This window comes from Ochotona princeps, chromosome 1, assembly GCF_030435755.1.
Source record: "Ochotona princeps isolate mOchPri1 chromosome 1, mOchPri1.hap1, whole genome shotgun sequence".
NCBI lineage: Eukaryota > Metazoa > Chordata > Mammalia > Lagomorpha > Ochotonidae > Ochotona > Ochotona princeps.
The window spans coordinates 111380577-111403209 of NC_080832.1; the positions used below are offsets into that span (position 1 = coordinate 111380577).

Sequence of the window (22633 nt, forward strand, 5' to 3'; positions counted from 1 at the left end):
GACCAGGATGAAGCCAGGAGCCAGGGATTTCACCCAGGTCTCTCTCTCACAAGGGTCAAGTACTTGGACCATCTTCTGCTGTCTTCCCAGGCAATTAGAAGAGCTGAATTGGCAATGGAGCAGCCAAGACTCAAACTGATAACCATATGGAATGTAGCTTAACCTACTGTACCATAATACCCACCCATAATTTTTTTTCCCCCAAAATAGTTTCAAACCTTGGCTGGCTGTTCTACAGATGCAGAACCCATGAATACGGAAGGTCAACTGGAGACATTAATAACCATTTTTGATAAGGCTTTCAGTGAGCCAAGGGCATTCTTCCTAAAATTCTTCCACTGAAATAACCCATGATAACACAAAAAGTCACAGTCTACGGTATTCTGAGAATATGGCCTTAAGCAAACCAAGCAAAAATTATAAAACTTCTTTATCTATTGGAAGGCAGAAAGAAAGAGTCCATTCCCATGTGTCAGTTCATTCCCTAACAACCTGCCACAGGCTGGGGCAGGGGCAGGGGCAGGGGCTGGGGCAGGGGCTGGGGCTGGGGCAGGGGCTGGGGCAGGGGCAGGGGCTGGGGCTGGGGCTGGGGCTGGGGCAGGGGCAGGGGCTGGGGCAGGGGCTGGGGCAGGGGCTGGGGCTGGGGCAGGGGCAGGGGCAGGGGCAGGGGCTGGGGCTGGGGCAGGGGCAGGGGCAGGGGCTGGGGCTGGGGCTGGGGCAGGGGCAGGGGCTGGGGCTGGGGCAGGAGCTGGGGCAGGGGCAGGGGCAGGGGCAGGGGCTGGGGCTGGGGCAGGGGCAGGGGCTGGGGCAGGGGCTGGGGCTGGGGCAGGGGCTGGGGCAGGGGCTGGGGCAGGGGCAGGGGCTGGGGCTGGGGCTGGGGCAGGGGCAGGGGCAGGGGCTGGGGCAGGGGCTGGGGCTGGGGCAGGGGCAGGGGCTGGGGCAGGGGCAGGGGCAGGGGCAGGGCCTGGGGCTGGGGCTGGGGCTGGGGCAGGGGCTGGGGCAGGGGCTGGGGCAGGGGCAGGGGCAGGGGCAGGGCCTGGGGCTGGGGCTGGGGCAGGGGCTGGGGCTGGGGCTGGGGCTGGGGCAGGGGCAGGGGCTGGGGCAGGGGCAGGGGCAGGGGCTGGGGCAGGGGCAGGGGCAGGGGCTGGGGCAGGGGCTGGGGCAGGGGCTGGGGCTGGGGCTGGGGCAGGGGCTGGGGCTGGGGCAGGGGCAGGGGCAGGGGCTGGGGCAGGGGCTGGGGCAGGGGCAGGGGCAGGGGCTGGGGCAGGGGCTGGGGCAGGGGCAGGGGCAGGGGCTGGGGCAGGGGCTGGGGCAGGGGCTGGGGCAGGGGCTGGGGCAGGGGCAGGGGCCAGAACCAGAAGTCAGGAACATAACCCTGGGCTCCGTTTTCAGTCACCACCCCTGCCTCCCAGGGTCTGCACATGCCAGAATCTGGAGTCAGGAGCCAGAATCAGGAAGCAAATATAGGTACTGCAGTATGCAATCTGGGCTTTGCTAGGCTGAACACTGCTCCCCAGAACTGCTATTTTATGTAAAGAATTTTAATAGATCCTGTGCTGCCCTTCAAAACATATCCTCAGAAAAGCTTTCCACAAAAATGCTTCCTTTCTAAAAAACAAACAAAAATTCCAGAATAGCACCACAACTCCAGGAGGCCGCACCATTTTCTTTCCAAGCCTTTGCTTTGACCTAACCTAGGAGCTGTACACAACCCAGTTCAGGAAGCGTAAGCCAGAATTGGATGCACTCCCAGGTATTCTCAACTGTAGTCACCTCAAAATACAAACATCCCCAGTTGCTCAAGAGCAGAATTCGCCCTCCCTGGATGCAGATGGAACTCACATTCTCATGTTTCATGTGTTTGAGCAGCCGCACCTCCCTGTAGGTCCTTTTGGCGTGGATGATGGACTGAAACGGTCGGGAGAGCTTCTTCACCGCCACGCGCAACCCAATTTTTGTGTCGAAAGCAGCACTGAGGGGGAAGGGAAGGAAAGCAAAACAAGAAGCACTGTGTTACAAGTGTTCCCACTGTCAATTAAATAGGCCCGAAACAAAATATTGAAAAAGGGATGACCTGCAATCTCAACATCCAAAGAACACTCCTGTTATTCTTTTTGGTGCCTCCTAAATTTGTCTTTTCATTTATTTATTTGAAAGTCAAAACTAGAAAGAACCTTGTTGATTCACTCCCCACTTAGTGATTCGTTACCCCCAAAGGACTGCAATAGATAGGCCTGGACCGCTCTGAACTCCATCCGGGCTCTGTATGTGAGCCATCCCCTGTTACATTCTCAGGTGCACCAGCAAGAAGCTGGATCAGAAACGGAGTGGCCAGGACTCCAGCCAGTGCTCATTTAGGATGCTGGCATAGCAGGGGACAGTTTAGCCAACTGCATCACAACATCGGCCCTATCCTTTTACCTTTTTTCTATGCATCTATATTAGGGATTTACAAAGTTTTTCCTTAGCCAGATAGTAATATGAATATTTTAGACTGATGAGAACCCTATGATCTCCATCACAACTGCTCAACTCTGCTTACAGTGGGAAAGTAACAACTGGTTTAAAACATAGGTGTGGGGCCCGGCGGCATGGCTTAGTGGCTAAAGTCCTCGCCTTGAACGCCCTGGGAACCCATATGGGTGCTGGTTCTAATCCTGGCAGCTCCACTTCCCATCCAGCTCCCTGCTTGTGGCCTGGGAAAGCAGTCGAGGACAGCCCAATGCTTTGGGACACTGCAACCATGTGGGAGACACGGAAGAGGTTCCTGGTTCCCGACTTCGGATGGGCGCAGCAGTGGCTGTTGCGGCTCACTTGGGGAGTGAATCATCGGATGGATGGAAGATCTTCCTCTCTGTCTCTCCTCTCTGTATATCTGACTTTGTAATAAAATAAATAAATCTTTAAAAAAAAATAGGTGTGCTATGCTCTAGTAGAATTTACCACATTAGGTGTCTGTCTCATATGAAAGAGCCAACAGACAGATTAAACACACAGCTGCATTTTGTCTGTCTCCTCTGCTGAGGCCTCACTGTCACTTTGTCACCCCACACTGCTGGGTCACAGTTAAGGCCTCAGAAACCCCCATACTCTGCAGATACAGAGGGAGCACAACTATTCCTTGAGCACCTACCAAGGATTTGGCACATTGTAGAAGATAAAGTATGGCAAGACACAAATCAATGAATGCCTGCTTGCAGGATGGGGTAAGGGGGAAGAGCAGAATAATAATTTCCACTGGTGGTAGGTGCTATGGTTAAAACACAGTGATGGCATCAAGGGTGACCGAAAGACAGTGGTGTTATACCACGGAAGCTGAGGACAGAAGGATGAAAAAGCAGGAGCCACAAAGACTTAGGAAAGGGTTTCAAGCAGAAGAAATAACGGTTGTTATTAACACTTTGAGTCTTCACCGTAGACAAGGAACTCCTTAAACTCTTTATGCTGGTTTCTATGAATTAATACATTTAATTCCATCAATGGCTCCATGAAGTACCATCATTTTGCCACTCACAAACAGGGATACTAAAGCCCAGAGAGGTTCAACAACTTGCTCTGGTCTCAAAGCATGGCAGCACAGGCAGACGGGATCCAAAACTCCTGCTGCTGACCACTGAGCTAAGCTGTCAGTTCACACAAATGAAAAAGGAACAGATGAATGGAGGGCCTACTGAGGGCAGAGGTGGGGCTAGAGAGAGAAGACCACATGCGTGTAGAGGGAGCAAAGGAAAAACAGAGAGGGATGATGGTAGAGACGCAGGTGGCCCAGACCATACAGATTATCTGCAGAGAGAAGAAAGACAGAAACATTTAAACTTTATTTTTAAAGATTAATTTTTAAAATTTATCTTAGAGGCAGAGTGACAGAGGAAGAACCTATCTTCCATCAGCTGGCTCATTTCCCAAAGCAGCCACAAGAGCCAGCTAGGTATGGGCCAGGCTTGAAGCTAAGAACCAGGAATGTCACACAGCTCTCCAATGCAGGTGGCAGAGGACCCAAGCCATCACTGGCTGCTCTCCTAGGAGTATTGGCAGGAAGCTGAGTTGGGAGCAGAGCAGTCAGGACCCAAATGGAGCCCTAACACCTACTGCCTTATAGAGGAGAAACAAATAAACAAACATATTTTAACCACGTTTGTGAACTATTTGGGCTAATTCCATCGTGCCTCATCCTCTTGTCCGTCTGTCAAATGGACATTAAGACATCGGAGTCATCTATCACTACTCAGCGTTTCCCCATCTACCTTTCTTTGCCATTCCATATTTACTCCAGGAGTTAACTTTCTTTTGCTATCAAATCCTTATGCTATATTCTCACTCTCCCAAATTGGTGGTAAACTCCCATAAATCTTCTCCCTCTTGTCTGAACTCGCCCTCTATGTCCTTGAGACACAATTTCCTTTCCAATCCTGCCATGTATTGTTTCCCTCACAACTATGACACCTCCAAGCTAGCACTACTCCTTGCTAACCACTGCTATTCCAACACCATTAATTCTCATTTTTCCCCCTAAATCTCTTGCTCACAACCCTGATAAGCTCCCCCTTCTTGCCACTGCTATCCATTGATCTGGAATTTTCCATAATTCATTGAGAGTTCACTCCTATCTGAAAGTCTTTCTCCACTCCCAACTTCTGTCGTCATTCTTGGCAACCTGCACTCCCAGGTTGAAGACATATCCAACATCCTTGTGGTTTCCTGGCCTCCCTAGGAAACTCCACCTCCTCTTGCCACCTTCACAGTCACACTCCAGTTCTCTGTCCCCACCAGAACTATCCCACTTAGAAGACTATGGATGTTAGAACTCACTTTAAACAAAATTACTTAGTTTTATCTTTATTTATTTAAATGGCAGCACAATAGAGATGGAGAAAAAGGAAAAGAAGAGAAACTTTTCAACTGCTGTTTCATTTTCCAAAAATGGCCACAACTGCTGGGTCTGGGTCAGGCTGAAGACAGGAATCAGAAATTCCAACTAGGCCTCCCACAAGGGTGGCAGGAGGAGCCCAAGCACTTAGGCCATCTTCTGCTGCTTTCCCAGGAGCAATAGGAAGGAGTTTAGTGCGGAGCAGAGCAGGTGTGACTTGAACTGACTCGCTGATGTAGCCAGGCAGTGGCTTAACCTGTTTACTGGAATACAGAACCGGCCCCAGAACTCACTTTCCATCACAACCCTCCTAGTCCTTTGAGTTCAGTCTTCTTGTACCTTAACGGCAACGATTTGTTCTGGATCAGTACATTCATACCCGTTGGCCCCTCTTGTCTTCATTTCCTTTCTGATTGAGTGATCATACTCACTCCCTGATGATCTTCTTTCTCTTTAACGTATTCAGCTGATTAAAGTCTAACTTTGGGTGACTTCAACCGCTTAGTTCTTCAGAATAAATAAGAATCAGAGTGCCTTCATTTGTAATTTCTGAATTTAGCCCCCAAGATTTGTTTTTCTTCGATGGTTCACTCCCCAAGCGGCCACAATGGCCAAAGCTGAGCCAATCTGAAGCCAGGAGCTTCTTCCTGGTCTCGCACGTGGGTACAGGGTATCAAGGCTTTGGGCCGTCCTTGACTGCTTTCCCAGGCCACAGGAAGCTGGATGGGAAGCGAGGTTCCCGGGATTAGAATCGGCTCCCATATGGGATCCCAGTGCATTCAAGGCGAGGACTTTAGCTACAACTCTATCGCGCTGGGCCCAAGATTTGCTTTTTAAAAAAAGGTTTTCATTTATTTGTAAGTCAGAGTGAAGATGAGACTAGGAGTGTTCAGGGTGGTATGGATACAAACTGAAAGCCAATCAGAAAGAGAGATCTTCCAGACGGCTGCAATGGCGGAGGCTGAGTGAGGCTGGGCGGGGCAGGGCGGGGCCAAGCAGAAGCCAGAAGCTATGAGCTTCTTATCTCCAAAGTCTTGGGCCATCTTCTGATACTTTCCTAGGTACACTCAGCCAGAACTTGAACTAGCAATGCTGCCATTACAGGCAGCAGCTTTATTCACTACACTACGGTGCCAGCCTCTCCCAAAAGGCTTTCAATCCTGCCACATGTTAGTAGTCAGTTCATCTTCCCATTGCAAAATGATTATTTGATGTTTTCTCTTTTATACTTCCAACTCGGCCTCCTCCGTGGAGAGTTGCTCTTGCCTTCACTGAGCCAACAGAAATCATTTAGAAGAGAGCTCCTCCCCTCCTAACTACTCTTCCCCTTTGCAAAGGAGGAGAAAGCCAGAAAGGGTATTATTTTTTTATTAAGTATGTATTAATTAAAAATCATATTAAAAAAAGAAGAAAGCTCCCGCCTGCCACCAGATCTAAAAACCCATCCTTGCTGTGGCTCTTGTGACCAAGGAGGATGAGAGCGCCTCTTACCAAAATCCAGGCTCCCGAGGCAGTCCCCAGAGCTACCTCTCCCCTCTTCCAGAACTCATTTCCTTTCTCACCAGCATTATCAGTCTCTCCCTACTGACAGGACCACTCTCTTCAGCTTTAAATTTTTATGCTCTAGTTATTTCCCATCCTCAACAAACAAACAAACAAAAATCCCTTGATGGCTCCCTGCCACAGTTAAAGTTCTCAAAAGAAAAAAAAATCATCTGCACTAGAAGTTCCCAAATTTGTGGTTCTCAGATGAGCCACATTAGTTTCACCTACAGATTTATGAGAAATGTAAATTCTCAGGCACCTCCCTTGAGCTAGGAAATCAGAAACTCTGCAGCCTGCCCAGCAACCTTTGTTTTAACAAGGTCTTCACATAATTCTAACACACACACGGACTCTGTTATTTAAATAAAGCACCTCCATGGACCAGACCTGCAGGATCTCAGCCCCACAGGACAATCTACATTGTGACAAGCTTTCCAGGTGATTCATTTACCTCTTAAGACTTGAGAGGCACAGACCTGCAAGTGACTCATTTTCTCCACTCTCTGTCTTTTTTTCTCCAGTCTACTCCACTGCTCTTCTTAACTCTGGCACCAACCCCAAAGGGTCACTTTTCTGGATTAGTAGTTGACATGATTAGTACTTCTTTTTTTTAAGATTTATTTATTTTATTTGAAAGGCAAATGTACAGAGAGGAGGAGAGATAGAGTGGAAGATCTTCCGTCCGATGATTCACTCCCCAAGTGGCTGCAACTGCCGGTGCTGCGCCGATCCGAAGCCAGGAGCCAAAAACTTCCATCCGGGTCTCCCACATGGGTGCAGGGTCCCAAGGCTTTGGGCCGTCCTCCACTGTTTTCCCAGGCCACAAGCAGGGAGCTGGATGGGAAGCAGGTCTGCCAGAATTAGAACCAGTGCCCATATGGGATCCCGGCCGTTCAAGGCGAGGACCTTAACCATTACGCCATTGCGCCGGGCCCCATGATTACTACTTCTGCTTTGTCCAAACACTTCCTCATGCTGGAGTCTACCTTAGTCCTTCTGTTGGTTTTCTGTGGCCTCTTTGGCAACTGTCCTGATTAGTCCGTGTGTTTCCTTCTACTCAGCTCTCTAGGCTGCAATTCTTCAGGGCATAACTCTAGGCCCATTTTTTCTCTCCCACATTCTCCTTCCAAATGATGTCATCTATACTTGTGGCTTTTAATACATGTCAACTGCATACTGAAAAAAGCACAAATCTATGTCTCTCACTTAAATCTCCTTCTGAGTTCAACTACCCACCAGACATGCCATAGGAAAAACGTATAAGCACTAAACAGCAAGTTCAAAATACCCAGAACTATTCTACTCCTTTTTTTAATCTCAGTAAACGGAGTGTTCATCCAGTTGCTGTTATTTCTCCCCTTCCTCCACCTCTCTGGCCCCTAAACCCTTCTATTAGGAAGCATTGTGGTTTTCATCTCCAAAGTTCACTTCAAGCTCAACTTCTCCTTAGTTTACCATTTGCTATACTAGCCCATATCATCCTTATCACCAGCTGGCCTCCTGTTTTTAAGATTTATTTTTTATTTATTTGAGAGAGTCACCGAAACATGGGAGGGAGGGGCCATCTCCCACTGCTATTGCAGGTGCATTAGTGGGAACTGGATTGGAAGAGGAGCAGCTGGGACTGGAAAGATGCTCATATGGGATGCTGTGAAGGCAGTCAAGGGGCTTACACTGGTCCCAAGCCTTCCTTCTCAGACTGGTCTCCTGGCCTCCAGCTTTGCTCCCTTCTAACAGACTGTCCATAGCATCCAAGGCAATCTTTTAAAAAATATAACTAGATCACACCATTCTTGCTACAAACCCTTCAAGGAATTTTCTTGGCATACTGAGGTCTACAAGGCCCAGGACGGGGGATGGGCCTGAGCCCATTTGACCAGGCTGTCCTGCTTCTACGCTCCCCCCACCCACCCTAGCCACTGTTCCGAACATGATGCTTGTTTCAGTTCCTTAAACTATTCAGACAGGCCCTTCCTGGCTCCAGGGTCTCTTTTGCCCTCATCCCTATTGCACTCCACGGTAAAATCTCCATCTTTCAAATACTGGCCTAGTCACTGCCTCAGAGATCTATCCTTCCCTGACTCCTTCTTTATCCTACACAAAGGTTAGGTGGGATAGGTCTCTCCCACACCCCTCACTCCAAAAAACCCAGAAAATAGTCACTTCTTCCTCCATAGAAGTACATTTATATTCTTCTCAGCATTTCACTTTGTAGCATGGCTCTAGGGGAAGTGGAAAAACAACCACTGCTCCCATGTGACGTGCCCAAAAGACTGAACAGCCAGGGCTGAGCTGATCCCAAGCCAGGAGTCAGGAGCCTCCTCTGGTGCTACCACACAGGTACAAGGACTCAGTGCTTTGGGCCATCCTCCCCTGCCTTCCCAGATCGTAGCTGCGGAGCTGGATGGAAAGTGGAGTAGCCAGGACATGAACTGGTGCCACATGGGGTGCCAGCACATGCAGGTAGATTAGCCAATTGAGCCTTTGCACCAGCCTTGCCCATTTTCCTTTCTCCCACTGGCAAGCCTGTGTGGGGCAACCAGGAATACCAGGGCTTCCTAGCTGCCTGCCACCAGGTATTCAAGTTCAATTAAGTGGGGAAGAAGCAACAACCCACTCTGGTGGCCTGTCCAAGTGATTCTCCATGCCTGCTTTATCAGTAAAAATGTACATATTTTTACCTCAATTTGACTCCTTTATCTATTCAGTGAAGGCAGGCAGAGATTAAATTATACCCTACATGCTCCAATAGTCACAAATTATTACACTTATTTATCATGAAGCAGAGTGGTTAAGTAAAGACTGGGACTTTGTCATTAGACTATCTGGATTTAATTCCAGCTCTGGTACTTCAAGGCTGTATAATCTTGAGAAAGTTAATTAATTTTTTTCTGCTTCATATATTAAATGAGGATATTGCTTATACCTAATCTACATGGCATCTGTTAGGGTTAAATGTGATAACTTTTATGGTGGGGTTAGCAAACAGCATGGTCCACGGTAAATCTCAAATATCAGAAATTCATAATGCCTGGATTTCCAATTTATTCTAGGCATCCAGAAGGCTAGCAATGCCTGTGGTTCAATTCACTAATATACATCACAGTACTTAGTTTAATGCCTGACATATGGTACATTTTCAACAAATACTTACAAAAGCCTCTTTTCTTTTTCTTTAAAGATTTAATTTTTATTAGAAAGACAGATTTACAGAGAAGAGACAAGAGAGAAAAAGATCTTCCATCGGCTGGCTCATTCCCCAAATGGCTGCAACAGCCAGAACTGACCAGGAGCCAGGAGCTAGGAGCCTCTTCTGGGCCTCCCATGTAGGTACAGGGTACCAAAGCTCTGGGCCATCCTCTACTGTTTTCCCAGGCCACAAGCAGGGAGCAGCTGGGACATGAACCGGTAGCCATATGGGATCCCAGAACTTGAAAGGGGAGGATTAGCCAATTGTACTATTGTGCTATGCCCCGGGATCCTTTTTTTTTTTTTAAGATTTAATTTTTATTTTAATTGGAAAGTCAGATATGCAGAGAGGAGGAGAGACAGAAAGAAAGATCTTCCATCTGTTGATTCACTTCCCAAGCAGCCGCAACGGCTGGAGCTGCACCAATCCAAAGCCAGGAGCCTGGAGTCTCTTTCATGTCTCCCACGTGGGTGCAGAGTCCCAAGGCTTTGGGCCGACCTTGACTGCTTTTCCAGGCCACAAGCAGGGAGCTGGATGGGAAGCAGGGCCACCAGCATTAGAACTGGTGTGCATATGGGATCCCAGTGCATGCAAGGTGAGGACTTTGGCCACTGTGCTACCACACTGGGGCTCAGAATTCTTTCTAATATGGCTATTCTGCAACATAAAAAAAAAAATCTTCAACTTCATCATTAGGCTTTCAATTTTTATAAATCCAACAAGAAACTGATGTTAGGGGCAGACATTTTGGGAGGATTTAAGACACCTTCATCCCATATTGAAGTGCCAGGGTTTAAAGTCTCTGCTCAGTCTCTGATCCAGCAGTTCCCTGCTAATAAGGGACACCCTGGGAGACAGTAATGGTTCAAGCACTTGGGTCCTTGCTCCCCTAATGGGAGACACAGTTGAGTGCTAACGTTTGGTGGGCTCTTCTTCAAATTTTTTTTTCTTATAAGATTTATTTATTTTTTTTGTTTAAAAGGCAGAACGTCAAAGAGAGCAGAGAGAGCAATAGGGAGTGAGCTTACATCCACTGGTTGATTCCTAAATGTACACAATAGTTTTGTTTCTTCCAAGAACTTGACCATCACCTGCTGTCCTCCAGCATACACACCAAGAAGGAGCTGGATTAGAAGCACAGGGAAACGCAATCCCTGCCACGTTAATGTGGGATGTGGTCATTCCAAGCAGCAGCTTGACCTGTGGCACCATAATGAAGGCACTGTGTTTACATCTTCACATATGAGCATATTTATCACAACCATGAGGATAAATCATAATGCCCACTTTATAGCTGAGCAAACCAAGGCACAAAAAAGTCAAATAATGTGCCCGGAGTACAGACAGAAAATGGCAGATCTGCAATGACCCTAGTGAAGTGTGACAGCAAGTTTCCAGGTGAACAGAGACTCAGAGGTGGACTCTGCCAGCCAATGGACCTTGGAAGGATATCCTCATCTGTGCATCTGTGAGATCGACAGCATTTCAGAACTACTGAAACCACTTGAGCAGGACCCTTGGAGCATGTTCCACATTGGGGACCTTGTGTGGCCGTTTCCCAAACCTGGGTACTGCGGCGGTGGGAAGCTGGGTGTGGCTTCTCCCCTTTTCTCTCTTCTTCCCCCAGATACAGGAAGAAGAAAAAGAATATGTGGAAACAATGGTCTCACCAACTTTCTCCTAATCCTGGACCCTTCTCACCCTAATCAACTATGTAAACATCATCAAAAATAATTTAAAAACAATGGCAGACCTGGATTCAAATTCAGACATTAAGCTTCAAGCATGAACTCTTTACCAGTGTATCATAATTAATAAGCAAATCCAACATTTATAAGAGTTTAGTTCATTTTGGGCCCGGCGGCATGGCCTAGCAGCTAAAGTCCTCGCCTTGAACGCCCCGGGATCCCATATGGGTGCTGGTTCTAATCCCGGCAGCTCCACTTCCCATCCAGCTCCCTGCTTGTGGCCTGGGAAAGCAGTTGAGGACAGCCCAATGCTTTGGGACTCTGCACCCACGTGGGAGACTTGGAAGAGGTTCCTGGTTCCTGGCATCGGATCGGCGCGTATCGGCCCGTTGCGGCTCACGTGGGGAGTGAATCATCGGATGGAATATCTTCCTCTCTGTCTCTCCTCCTCTCTCTGTATATCTGACTTTGTAATAAAAAAAAAAAAAAGAGAGAGACAGAGAGAAAGATCTTCCATCTGCTGGTTCACTACCCAAGTGGATGGAGCTGAGCTGATCTGAGCCAGCAGCCTGAAACTTTTTCCAGGTCTTCTACATTATACTGCATTCAAGATAGTATTCATAAAAAGTATTTCACAAGAAAGAATTTTACACACAGTACTTTATTAACGAGATATATATATATATATATATATATATATATTCATTATACAGTTCCACAGGCTCAGGGATTTCCCTTCCACCCTTCCCCCATTGTTTTCCCCTTAAAGATGTTTTTAATTCCTAAGTCCCATTATTCCCTGTGATTCTACAACACTGACAGAATTACAAATACTACAATTATCATTTCACAAATATTTAGTGAAATAGCTCCTTCATAGGATTCTTTGTGGATATAAATCAAATTTAAACACACCATCTAGCTGGGTTTAAAGAACTTACCATATAGTTGGGAGGATGAAATACAAAGCAAAGAATGCCCCAAAGAGTATAGACAGTTGACTACTTTCCAAAAAGTTGGGTTCAAATATATTAAATTGGATTTTAAAATGCATACATAAACATGAGTTGGATACGTATAAATGTTTACGGTAGCCTGACAAGAACAAAACCAGAAATCACCTGGACATATAACAGGGAATAATTAAATACTATGGTAAATCTTGTTTTTCAGATTCTTTTTTTTTCACCTTATATAGGTGATTAATATCTTGTTAAATATCTTAAATTTATCTTATTTATTTTCATTTATTTGAAAAGCAGACCAGTAGGTGGAAAGAAATCATTCGCCCAGTGTTTCACTCTGCAATGTCTGCAATATGCAGGGTCTGGGCCAGGTGGAAGCCAGATAACTCAGTTGTGTTCTCCTCTGTGGTCATTACTGCCAGAGTGCGCACCAGCAGGACACCAGATGGGAAGCTGAGTAGCAGGGACTCACCCGGACACTATCACATGCAAAGTGGGAACCCCAAGCGGCAACTTAACTGCTACACCAAATGCCCAGTCCTTTCATATATTTTATTAACAAAAATCTTCATGTACTTTTATGGATATGCTATATTATTGTTGTTAAAAAGACTAAGTCTCAGAAGTAAAGAATAATTTTATCTGTAGGGGGAAAATGGAATATATATTCATACATGCTGATACAGATTTTAAAATACCTAATACATTCCAGATGTTTAATATTTTTGAATTCTAAACACTTCTAACTTGAAAAAAAAAAAAAGAGCGGATATCTTTTCAAAGGTTATAAGTAAAATTAAATGACATCTGTTCTTCTGTCCAAGAAAAAGGAGACTATAAATTTAATACAACCACGCTAACAATTTCATTTCTTGCAAATGATACTTACATAGCCATAATTATAATATATACATTTTTATCTTCTACCCTTAAAACATGCATTTTCTATTTTCCTAAACAATTTTCATGTCTTACATTTACAGTGATCTCATTAAATATATATACCATAATGTATTCATTCTCTTGCTGATGGATGGGTACTAAAGCTATTCGCATAAAGACACAAACACATACAATATAAATACTAGCATAGGAGACATCTCCGAATACATTGCTTCTTCAAAAATGACATGACTTCCTTAGAACAGATTTATTGTTTTACTTCAAAAGACACAAATACTCCAATCTTTAGGATATTTCTTACTCATCAAAATGAACAGAGAAACTGCTTGTTAATTCCTGCTGATCCTTACAGCAAAAGCTGCTAGAGCAAGAACCAGATGACCCATTCCTCACCCACATCAATAAGAATTTAAACACTCCTCCCTAGTTTCCTGTTTCTGTCACTGGTCAAAGCAGGATTTGGAGAGAAATCTTGCACCCTAAACTGCAAATTGTAATGACCACAGACTGAAATTCCTAAGGACAATCATAAATCGCTTTCTACAATCACCTGAATGCTCAGAAGAAATTCAAATTTGCCGAGTACCTGACTAGGCCACATATTATTTGGGTATTGTTAATCCTTATAATAACCTGGAGAGGCAGTTTCATTTACTTACCATTAAAAGAAGTCAATGGTCAGAAACATTACCATTCACTTAAGGCCACACAACTGGTATACATTTGGAAACCCATATCTGCCCAATTTCAATGTTCACTCTTCTCCATAATGCCAAGCTGGTGCCAGGGATAAAGACAATCCTAAAATAGCTTTTGGTTTTTGCCTTTATTATGACTCACCTACCAGTATGACCAGTTGGGAAGATCTATCTAAATCATAGTTTCATAGAGCTGCAAGTGAACAGCATCACAAGACAAAATTATCTTTATGATGATCACCTTCTCCAAAGAAAATTCAAGATTTGTGCTTTAACAAGTTTTTCTGACTGTAGATACATATGATGTCTAAAAGTTAGAAGAAATATAGTTTACTGAAAGCAGTTACTACAATTAAGAGCCACTGTCATTCATCTACTGCCAACTGTGAATCTAGTGCCTCACACACAATATTATTTCAAGCTGTTCTGTTGCACATTCATACCTGCCTGTCTTTCCCAACCACCAAGACAAAAAAATTTTACTAGATGCTTAATATATCACAATATAATTTTCTTCAACTCCTAAATTTATTTATGTGTATCTTACTTTGTCCCATATTGGATTTAAAGCAGATTGGGATTATATATACATAAACTGGAAAAATGGTGGGGAAATGAGTAAGATAAATACATTCTGCATGGGTAAGGTTAGCATCTATCTGAGGTTCCTTCTGAATACCCGTTACAGGTGGGTCTCAAATCTGGCTCTGAGCCCACTGCCGCCATCACAAAACAAACACAACCAGTTAGGACATGAGTCACAGGAGTCATGCAACTGAAACAAGCCAGCTACTCAGGAGGGCTGCAAAGAGGCATAATTATTCCTGCAATAAACCAGGGCAGAGTTCCTCCTGTACGTTCATGAAGGCTACTGCATGATGTGGTGGAAATGTCCTAATCCACGTCTTTAGGAAAACCTAATGGTGGGTTTCAGATGGCTCTCTTTTAGCACCCATGCGTACTGACTGCTGCCACAAAGCCAAAATAGTGCACTGACAGACTTAACCCAAGAGGAAACCTTATACAGGGTTAAAAAAGGCTCCGCGTTCTTCCGACAATTCTCCAAAAACAACTGAACATTTGACAGAGCTTTTACAGGTGTAAGAATAGAGGAGTTTGTGTTCATGCTCTATTGACTGGCACCTGGCTAACAGATGTTTTGGATCCTAAGACAAAGGCAGATCAGTATGCCTTAAGAGCCGACTGAGCAGACAAGGAACAACTTCAGGGAAGACGAGGGGCTTGCTGCCCTGCTGACGCAAGTGGTCACTCACACACAGAGCACCACAGCATAAGTAACTGCACTTTCCTCAAAAGACAATATGGGAGGGACACTGGGCGGGGGGTGGGGGGAGAGACACGTGGCACAGCTAGTTAAGTTGCTGCTTAAGATGCCTGCATCCCATACTGGAGCACCTAGCTGAGTCTTGCTAATGTGCCTGGAAGGGCAGTGGATGATGGCTGAAATACTTGAGTCCTTACCATCCCTGTGAGAGACCAGGCTGGAGCTCCTGGCTCTTAGCTTCAAGCTGGCCCAGGTCAGGCTACTGCAGATGAACCAGCAGATGGAAAACATGTATAACTCTGTCTTTCTCTCTGTCACTCTGCTTTTCAAACTAACTAATTAAAAAACAAAAAAACTGAGTATTTCCCTACAGGCTGTGGAATGGGCAACCATGTGGCAAATCTCTTAGGTAACTGGTGGGTATCATAAGTGATTTTACAGTTGAGCTTTGCTAAGCCCCCAATAATGCTAATAAGCAAAAATGAAGTTTTAATGACACAACTATTTTTTTAATTAATGGAAATATTTAAAAACATTAACATCTAGAGTTAAATCAAATGATCAAAATTTCTTTAGCACATCAGATTCATTAAAATACCAAAATGAGAAGCAAAAATCTGCAAACACATGACAAGTCCACATCATAAAACACCAGGCTTTTTCCCAGTTGACTTCAAACCTCACCATCTAAATAATTTAATTCAAACAACTAATCTGAAACTTTTCTTTACCTATGAGCTGATACAAATTCAATAGATATTAGGAAATGTTTTTCCTGTATAAACCTTACTGTACTATAGAAATCCAGCTTTTCTTCCTTACAAATGCAGGTTTAGTGTGTCCGTGTCTTTGTATTTCTAATGTGAATGCTCTGTGTTGAAAATATTGTCATGATAATAAACTCAGGGTTTTTCTTTTAACATTATTATTTTTTTTTATTGGAAAGTCAGATATACAGAGAGGAGGAGAGACAGAGAGGAAGATCTTCCGTCCAATGATTCACTCCCCAAGTGGCTGCAACGGCTGGAGCTGAGCTGATCCAAAGCCAGGAGTCAGGAGCTTCTTCCGGTTTCCCACGCAGGTGCAGGGTCCCAAGGCCTTGGGCCATCCTCCACTGCTTTCCCAAGCCACAAGCAGGGAGCTGGATGGGAAGCAGGGCTGCTCAGATTAGAATCGACTCCCATATGGGATCCCAGAGCGTGCAAGGCGAGGATTTTAGCCATTAGACTACTGTGCCTGGCCCAGAACTCAGGTTTTGACTTAATACCCTCAAAAAGTATTGTTCAGAGTAAGGATTTAAGATTGGCTTTAAAGCTTGTCAAATTTAAAATACTGTAAGCAGCTCTTTTCAATATCTTCATGAACTCTCAAACATCTTGTTTTAATGCTTACATCTCACTTATATCTTGAAAACTAGAAAATTATTTCACCATTTGTACTATATATATATATATATGAAACTTTCAAAAAATATTTATTTATTTGAAATGCAGTTACAGACTGAAAGACAAAGAGGAAGGGAGAAAGAGATAGAGAGAGAAAGAATCTTCCATCTGCTGTTTCACCCCCAAAAGGACATAACAGCCAAGGGTAGGAATTGGACAAAATTGAAGCCAGGAGCCCAGAAATCCACTCAGGACTCTCAAGTGGGTGGCAGGGACCCACACACTGGGCTCATCTGTTGCTGCTTTCCCAGGCATGCTAGCAGGAAGCTGGATCAGAAGCAGAGCAATGGTGAACCTAATACAAACCACAGATTCTGGGTGCTGATGAGGTGTCAATGTGGATTCATCATTATAACAAAACATCCTCACAGAAAATGTTAGTTTTGGGATAGTCTACATATGTGTGTGGCAGTGGAGGATGGCCCAAAGCCTTGGATCCTGCACCTGCCTAGGAGAACTGGTGGAGGCTCTTGGCTCCTGGCTTTGATCAGCTCAGCTCCAGCCACTGTGGCCATTTGCGGAGTGAAGTAGAGGATGGAAGATCTCTCTGTAAATCTGTTTTGCCTTTCCAATAAAAATAATAAATAAATTTTAAGAGGTCTCTGTATCTTCTTTTTAAATTTCTTATGAACTTGGAACTTTAAAGCCTTTTTTCTTTCTTTTTTTAAATCTATCAGGGACATTAGCTATGGGTCCAAGACTTAGGGAATGGCGATACATGCGACAGATGTTTGCCATTCTGAATTTGGCCCAAATTCTGTTGCAAAAACTTCTGAACTGCTGGTGTGAGAATGTTTTGTGTGACTGCTTTAAATTTCACTAGAGATGAAACTTAATATTCAACTAAGATGGAAATTCAGTTAGATGCAATCTAAAAATCCCAAACCATAGAAGATTAAAATGTGAAAATATAAAATGTAAAAGATTAAAGTGATTGATCTTTTCCTGTAAGATTCTCTACTTTTGTGTATCAAAGTTTCAATAACAAATAGTTTTCATTTGTATCATTTTAACTCTTCTCAAGCAAATATGAAAAGTTAAGACTGATTATACATTACATTACGGTTACTTGTGTTTGGTATTGTCTTTTTGTTATAAGTAAATGAAGATTGTATGACAATCAGTGTTCAGTTTCCTATCCTGAGAATCACTCATATGCTATACACATAACTCTGTGTTCATAGCAGGTGCTGGGCTGTCTTCACACACATGTTATTTCCTCAGTCTATAACTTTCCATCTTATGTGACACTCACACATTTGCAGGAAGACACTTGGTGATAACAAATCACCTCCAAATTTGGTGGCTGAAACAAGGTTTACAAAGCAAATCTTTGTGGGTCAGAAATTCAGCAGCAGCTTCTCAGGATGGTCCCGGTTCAGTCTCTCCCGGGTTTGCAGTCAAGAAGGTACTTAGACCAACAGTCACCTCAAGACTGGCTTGAGGCTGGAGCCCCCACTTTCACACACTGCACATACGAGGCTGCTGGCCAGAGGCCTAACTTTCTCTCCACTGGAGCTTCTCCATGGAACTGCTTTGGTGTTCTCCCAACACCACAGAGCCTCCCTTAAACCACTGTTCTCGACAGAGGGCAATTTCCTCTCTCAGGGGACACTTGACAGTACCTTAGACACTGTCCACTGGAGTGCATGGAAGGCCTATACTGGACAACTAATAGGCAGAAGACAAAGACACAGGATGGACCCCTACAACAAAAAACTTAATTGGCTCAAAATACTAATCAGTGCTGAGGTTGAGAAACCTGCTCTACATCAAGAGACCTCAGAGAGACAGGAGGCACCATACCTTCTATGACCTGACCTACCTTCAAAAGCCACTTACCGCCATTTCTACCACAATCTCCATGTTAGAGAAGTGACTCAGTAATGCAGTTCTCACAGAAGGGGAGGGGAGGAATCAAACCCCACCCATCAGAGGAAGAAGTATCAAACAACTTCTTTACCACATTTTATTTTGTTTTATTTTACTTGAAAAGACCTACTTGTTTGTTTATTTATTTATTATTTTTATTGGAAAGGCGGATATACAGAGAGGAAGATCTTCCGTCCGATGATTCACTCCCCAAGTGACCACAATGGCCGGTGCTGTGCCGATCCAAAGCCAATAGCCAGGAAGTTCTTCCAGGTCTCCCACACGGGTGCAGGGAACCAAAGCCTTGGGCCATCCTCAACTGCTTTCCCAGGCCACAAGCAGGGAGCTGGATGGGAAGTGGGGCTGCCTGGATTAGAACCGGTGCCCATATGGGATCCTGATGCGTTCAAGGCAAGGACTTTATATATAGTTATATATTGATTATATATAATATATATAAATATACTAATATATTGATTATATATAATTGATATACTATATCAATCTTCATTGTTAGTGTGATAACAGTGAATAAAAATATATACATAACATACATTTACATTCAGGTAACATACACCTGCATATTAGTATATATTTTGCATAAATATATATTTATATATTATATCTCTTCTGTTCTCTGACTAGAAGTTGAATATATCTTTGATAGTTTTGTTTTGTTTTGTTTTTTGAATATATCTTTGAAATAATATAAAATAGGACAGATTTTAAAAATACAGATTGAGGGTCCAAATCCTTGATCATTTTTTAATCTATGGGAAAACCTCCTCCCGAAAAAAAAGTTTTCACAAGTTGAAGTACACATTTATTCAAAAGCTTTTGGATAGAACCTAAGTATTCTGGGGCCGGCACGATACTATAGTGGTTAAGGTCCTCGCCTTGAACGCACCGGGATCCCATATGGGCGCCGGTTCTAATCCCGGAAGCCCCACTTCTCATCCAGCTCCCTGCTTGTGGCCTGGGAAAGCAGTCAAGGACAGCCCAAAGTCTTGGGACCCTGCACCCGTGTGGGAGACCTGGAGGAGGATCCTGGCTCTGGATTGGCACAGCACCGGCCATTGTGGTCACTTGGGGAGTGAATCATCGAACGGAAGATTTTCCTTTCTGTCTCTCCTCCTCTCTGTACATCTGTCTTTCCAATAAAAAACAAAATAAATCTTTATTTAAAAAAAAAACCTAGATATTCCTATAATCAGCAATGTAATGTAACCAATATTGTAGGGATTAAACTGAAAACAATTCCTTTATTTAGGTGTTTGTTTCCTGTGAGGGAGAACAAAAGCTATGGTTTATTTATATTTTTATACTGAGAATGTAGCCCAGCACCTAGCATATAATACAAAAGGAAAGAAAACAAACCAAAACCAGGTAGTTCCCGACATTCAGGAACTGAGAAATCATGCTGGGGAGTTGAAACAAACAGGGCACATGTAAACAGACTGCTAAAAATTTCCATAAAGCAACACATTTGCTTCCTCCAGTAAACCTATTTTGTATGCACACTCCAGCCAAACAATTTTAATGTTTTTCCTTACCACTTCACAGCTCAAGAAATTCTAACAGCATCCTAAGGCCTCCAAGGAGTTCAGCAAATCAGAACCACCTAGAGACTGCTTAGAAGTATGGTTGCCCTGGGGGCCGGTGTGGTGTACTAGCGGCTAAAGTCCGACTCTGGCTCTAACCCAAATTCTGCAGGCTACTCACCTGAATATTTCTGACTTTCACAGGTAATTATAAAGTGTAACCAAACGAGAACTGCAACTGGGTTCACCATTCTTAAGAAGTTCCTGATGCGGCCTGGTGGTGTGGCCTAGTGGCTAAAGTCCTCACCTTGAACGCGCCAGGATCACATATGGACACCAGTTCTAAACCCGGCAGCTCCACCTCCCATCCAGCTCCCTGCTTGTGGCCTGGGAAAGCAGTCGGAACCCTGCACCCACGTGGGAGACCTGGAAGAGGTTCCAGGTTCCCGGCTTCGGATCGGCGCAGCACCCGTCGTTGCTGCCACCTGGGGAGTGAATCATCGGATGGAAGATCTTGCTCTCTGTCTCTCCTCCTCTCTGTATATCTGACTTTGTAATAAAAATAAATAAATCTTAAAAAAAAAAGAAGTTCCTGATGAGGGCAGTCCTTTTATTCCTATTCTGTTTTAGTTTTATTTCCTCTTATCTAGATGCTTTCCCTTTCCTCCTGTCCATACAAGACCCTTCCTTTAAAACACTCTTTAGGTACTTTCTTTTCCATGACACTATTGCAATCAGTGTAACTCAGAGTGTCCCCACTCCGTACACTCAACACCACTTATCTGACCCATACACAGTACACTAACACTTTGTGCATTTCGTTCCGTGCTGGTGGGCATCCAACACTGATGGATAACTAGCAAATCCTAACTGCAGTAAATCCAAAAAATAAACCTAAGTACACATTTCAAACTCTCCAAGCTATGTTGCTTTAACATCAAGAGTTAAATCTTCAGGTAACTAACTGAATCCCTGATTCTAATTTTCATGATCACCTTCACCCATCAGAATTTTTGAGATTCCTTCAGATATCAGCTACATGTACTTAAAAGTTAAACCACAGAAGTAGATAATGCAAGTCCATTGCAACAGAAGTTAATATTGCTATCTCTGAGAGTATTTTTTAAAATAGTAATCAGGAGAAATCATAAAATATTCTTACAATCCAAAAGAGACATTCTTGAGAATAGGTCTGGATGTGCAAATTTGGAAGTAGTACGTGAAGCAAGCCACTTCTTTGAGACTGTATCAGATAAGGAATTCAAAAGGAGGGTCAGGTATTTGGTCTCATAGTTAAGATGCCAGCTGGGGGCATTGTGCAACAAGTTAAGTCACCACTTAGGACGCCCACATCTCTCATCAGAGTGCTGCTTATGGTCCTGGTTCCTCCACTTCTCATCCAGCTTCCTGCAAACACTTGAGTTTCTGTCATCCATGAGGGAAGAATGCATGCAGTTCCAGGTTCCTGCTCCAACCTGGTCCAGCCCTGCTATTACAAGCCTCTGGGGAGTGAACCAGCAGATGAAAAATGTCTGTGTGTGTGTGTGTGTGTGTGTGTGTGTTTCAAATAAATAATCTTTTTCTTTAAATTGCTAGTTCAGATTTCCGTACTACATACTGGTCAGATTGTGTGAGTTAAGAGTCTTGGTCCTGCTTCCGATTCCAGTTTTCTGTTAATGCTACCCCAAGGAGATGGCAAATGAAGGTAGTCAGGTCCCTGTCGCCCACATGAGAGCCTCAGCCTCATCCCAGCCTGGCCCAGCCTGGCCACTGCAGACATGTGGGAAGTGAATCAATGGATAAGCTCTCTCGGTCTCCTTTCTCCTCACTTCTCCCCACCCCTCCCCCGCAAAAAAAAAAAACTGAAATAAAAAAGAATATATGAGGGAGCATAAAGAGGAAAAGAAAAACTGCCAAAAAGGTAAAATAATATTTTAAAACCACGCAAAGTCTTCCCAGATGCAACAACGTACAAAACATAGATAAGCCAGGTTTCTAACACGCTCCTTTTTGCTCTTATCTGTCATTCTCTTGGTGGCTTTCTAAACAGCATTATATTTCTAGGAGTTTGACAAAGCTACATGCTGAAAGAAGAGAGAAAAGACAGAAAATACTAGAAGAGACACTGAGGAAAACATTACCTACATGCTAGTGTCTAAAAATCGTTTTCTTTCCCTGAAAGCATGCAAAATACCCTAAGTTGGGCAATAATTGTGAATAATGGCAAAAAATTATTCACAATCATCAGATTTACTTCACCTGTCATTGCTATTTTTCAATGGCATGAGTGACATATCTAGTCTCTTGCAAACATGCTGTACAAGTTCTCCTGTCCTTGAAGCTTATCCAATTGTACCCAGGACCTTGGCCCCGGTGTTCTGGAAATAATGAAACGCTTGTTTAGAGAGGCTCCAACTTATTAAACAGAAAGTATTACACTTCTATCTTACAGCAGGTAAAGGATTGTTTCTATTCAAGGGTGGTAAATCTAAACACACAGGGTTATAATTTTTTAAAAAATGTTGATTCTGCTCCCCATGACAAGGGACATGCGGCAATGCTGATGGCCACTTTTGGGAGTCACAACCAACAAATGCTACTGGTATCTAGTGAACAGGAGACATGGATAACACA

At 44.1% G+C, this 22633-nt stretch overlaps 1 protein-coding gene across 2 annotated transcripts in view; it reads right to left on the bottom strand.

The window, feature by feature from the left end:
* The window catches only part of MAPK14 (mitogen-activated protein kinase 14), a 73343-nt gene that overhangs the window by 40911 nt on the left and 9799 nt on the right, over positions 1–22633 (bottom strand). For both annotated transcript variants that reach the window (XM_004590317.4, XM_004590316.4), the window contains exon 2: positions 1843–1972. In XM_004590317.4, the coding sequence (XP_004590374.1) occupies positions 1843–1972 (130 nt within the window). The remainder of the gene's footprint in view (positions 1–1842; positions 1973–22633) is intronic.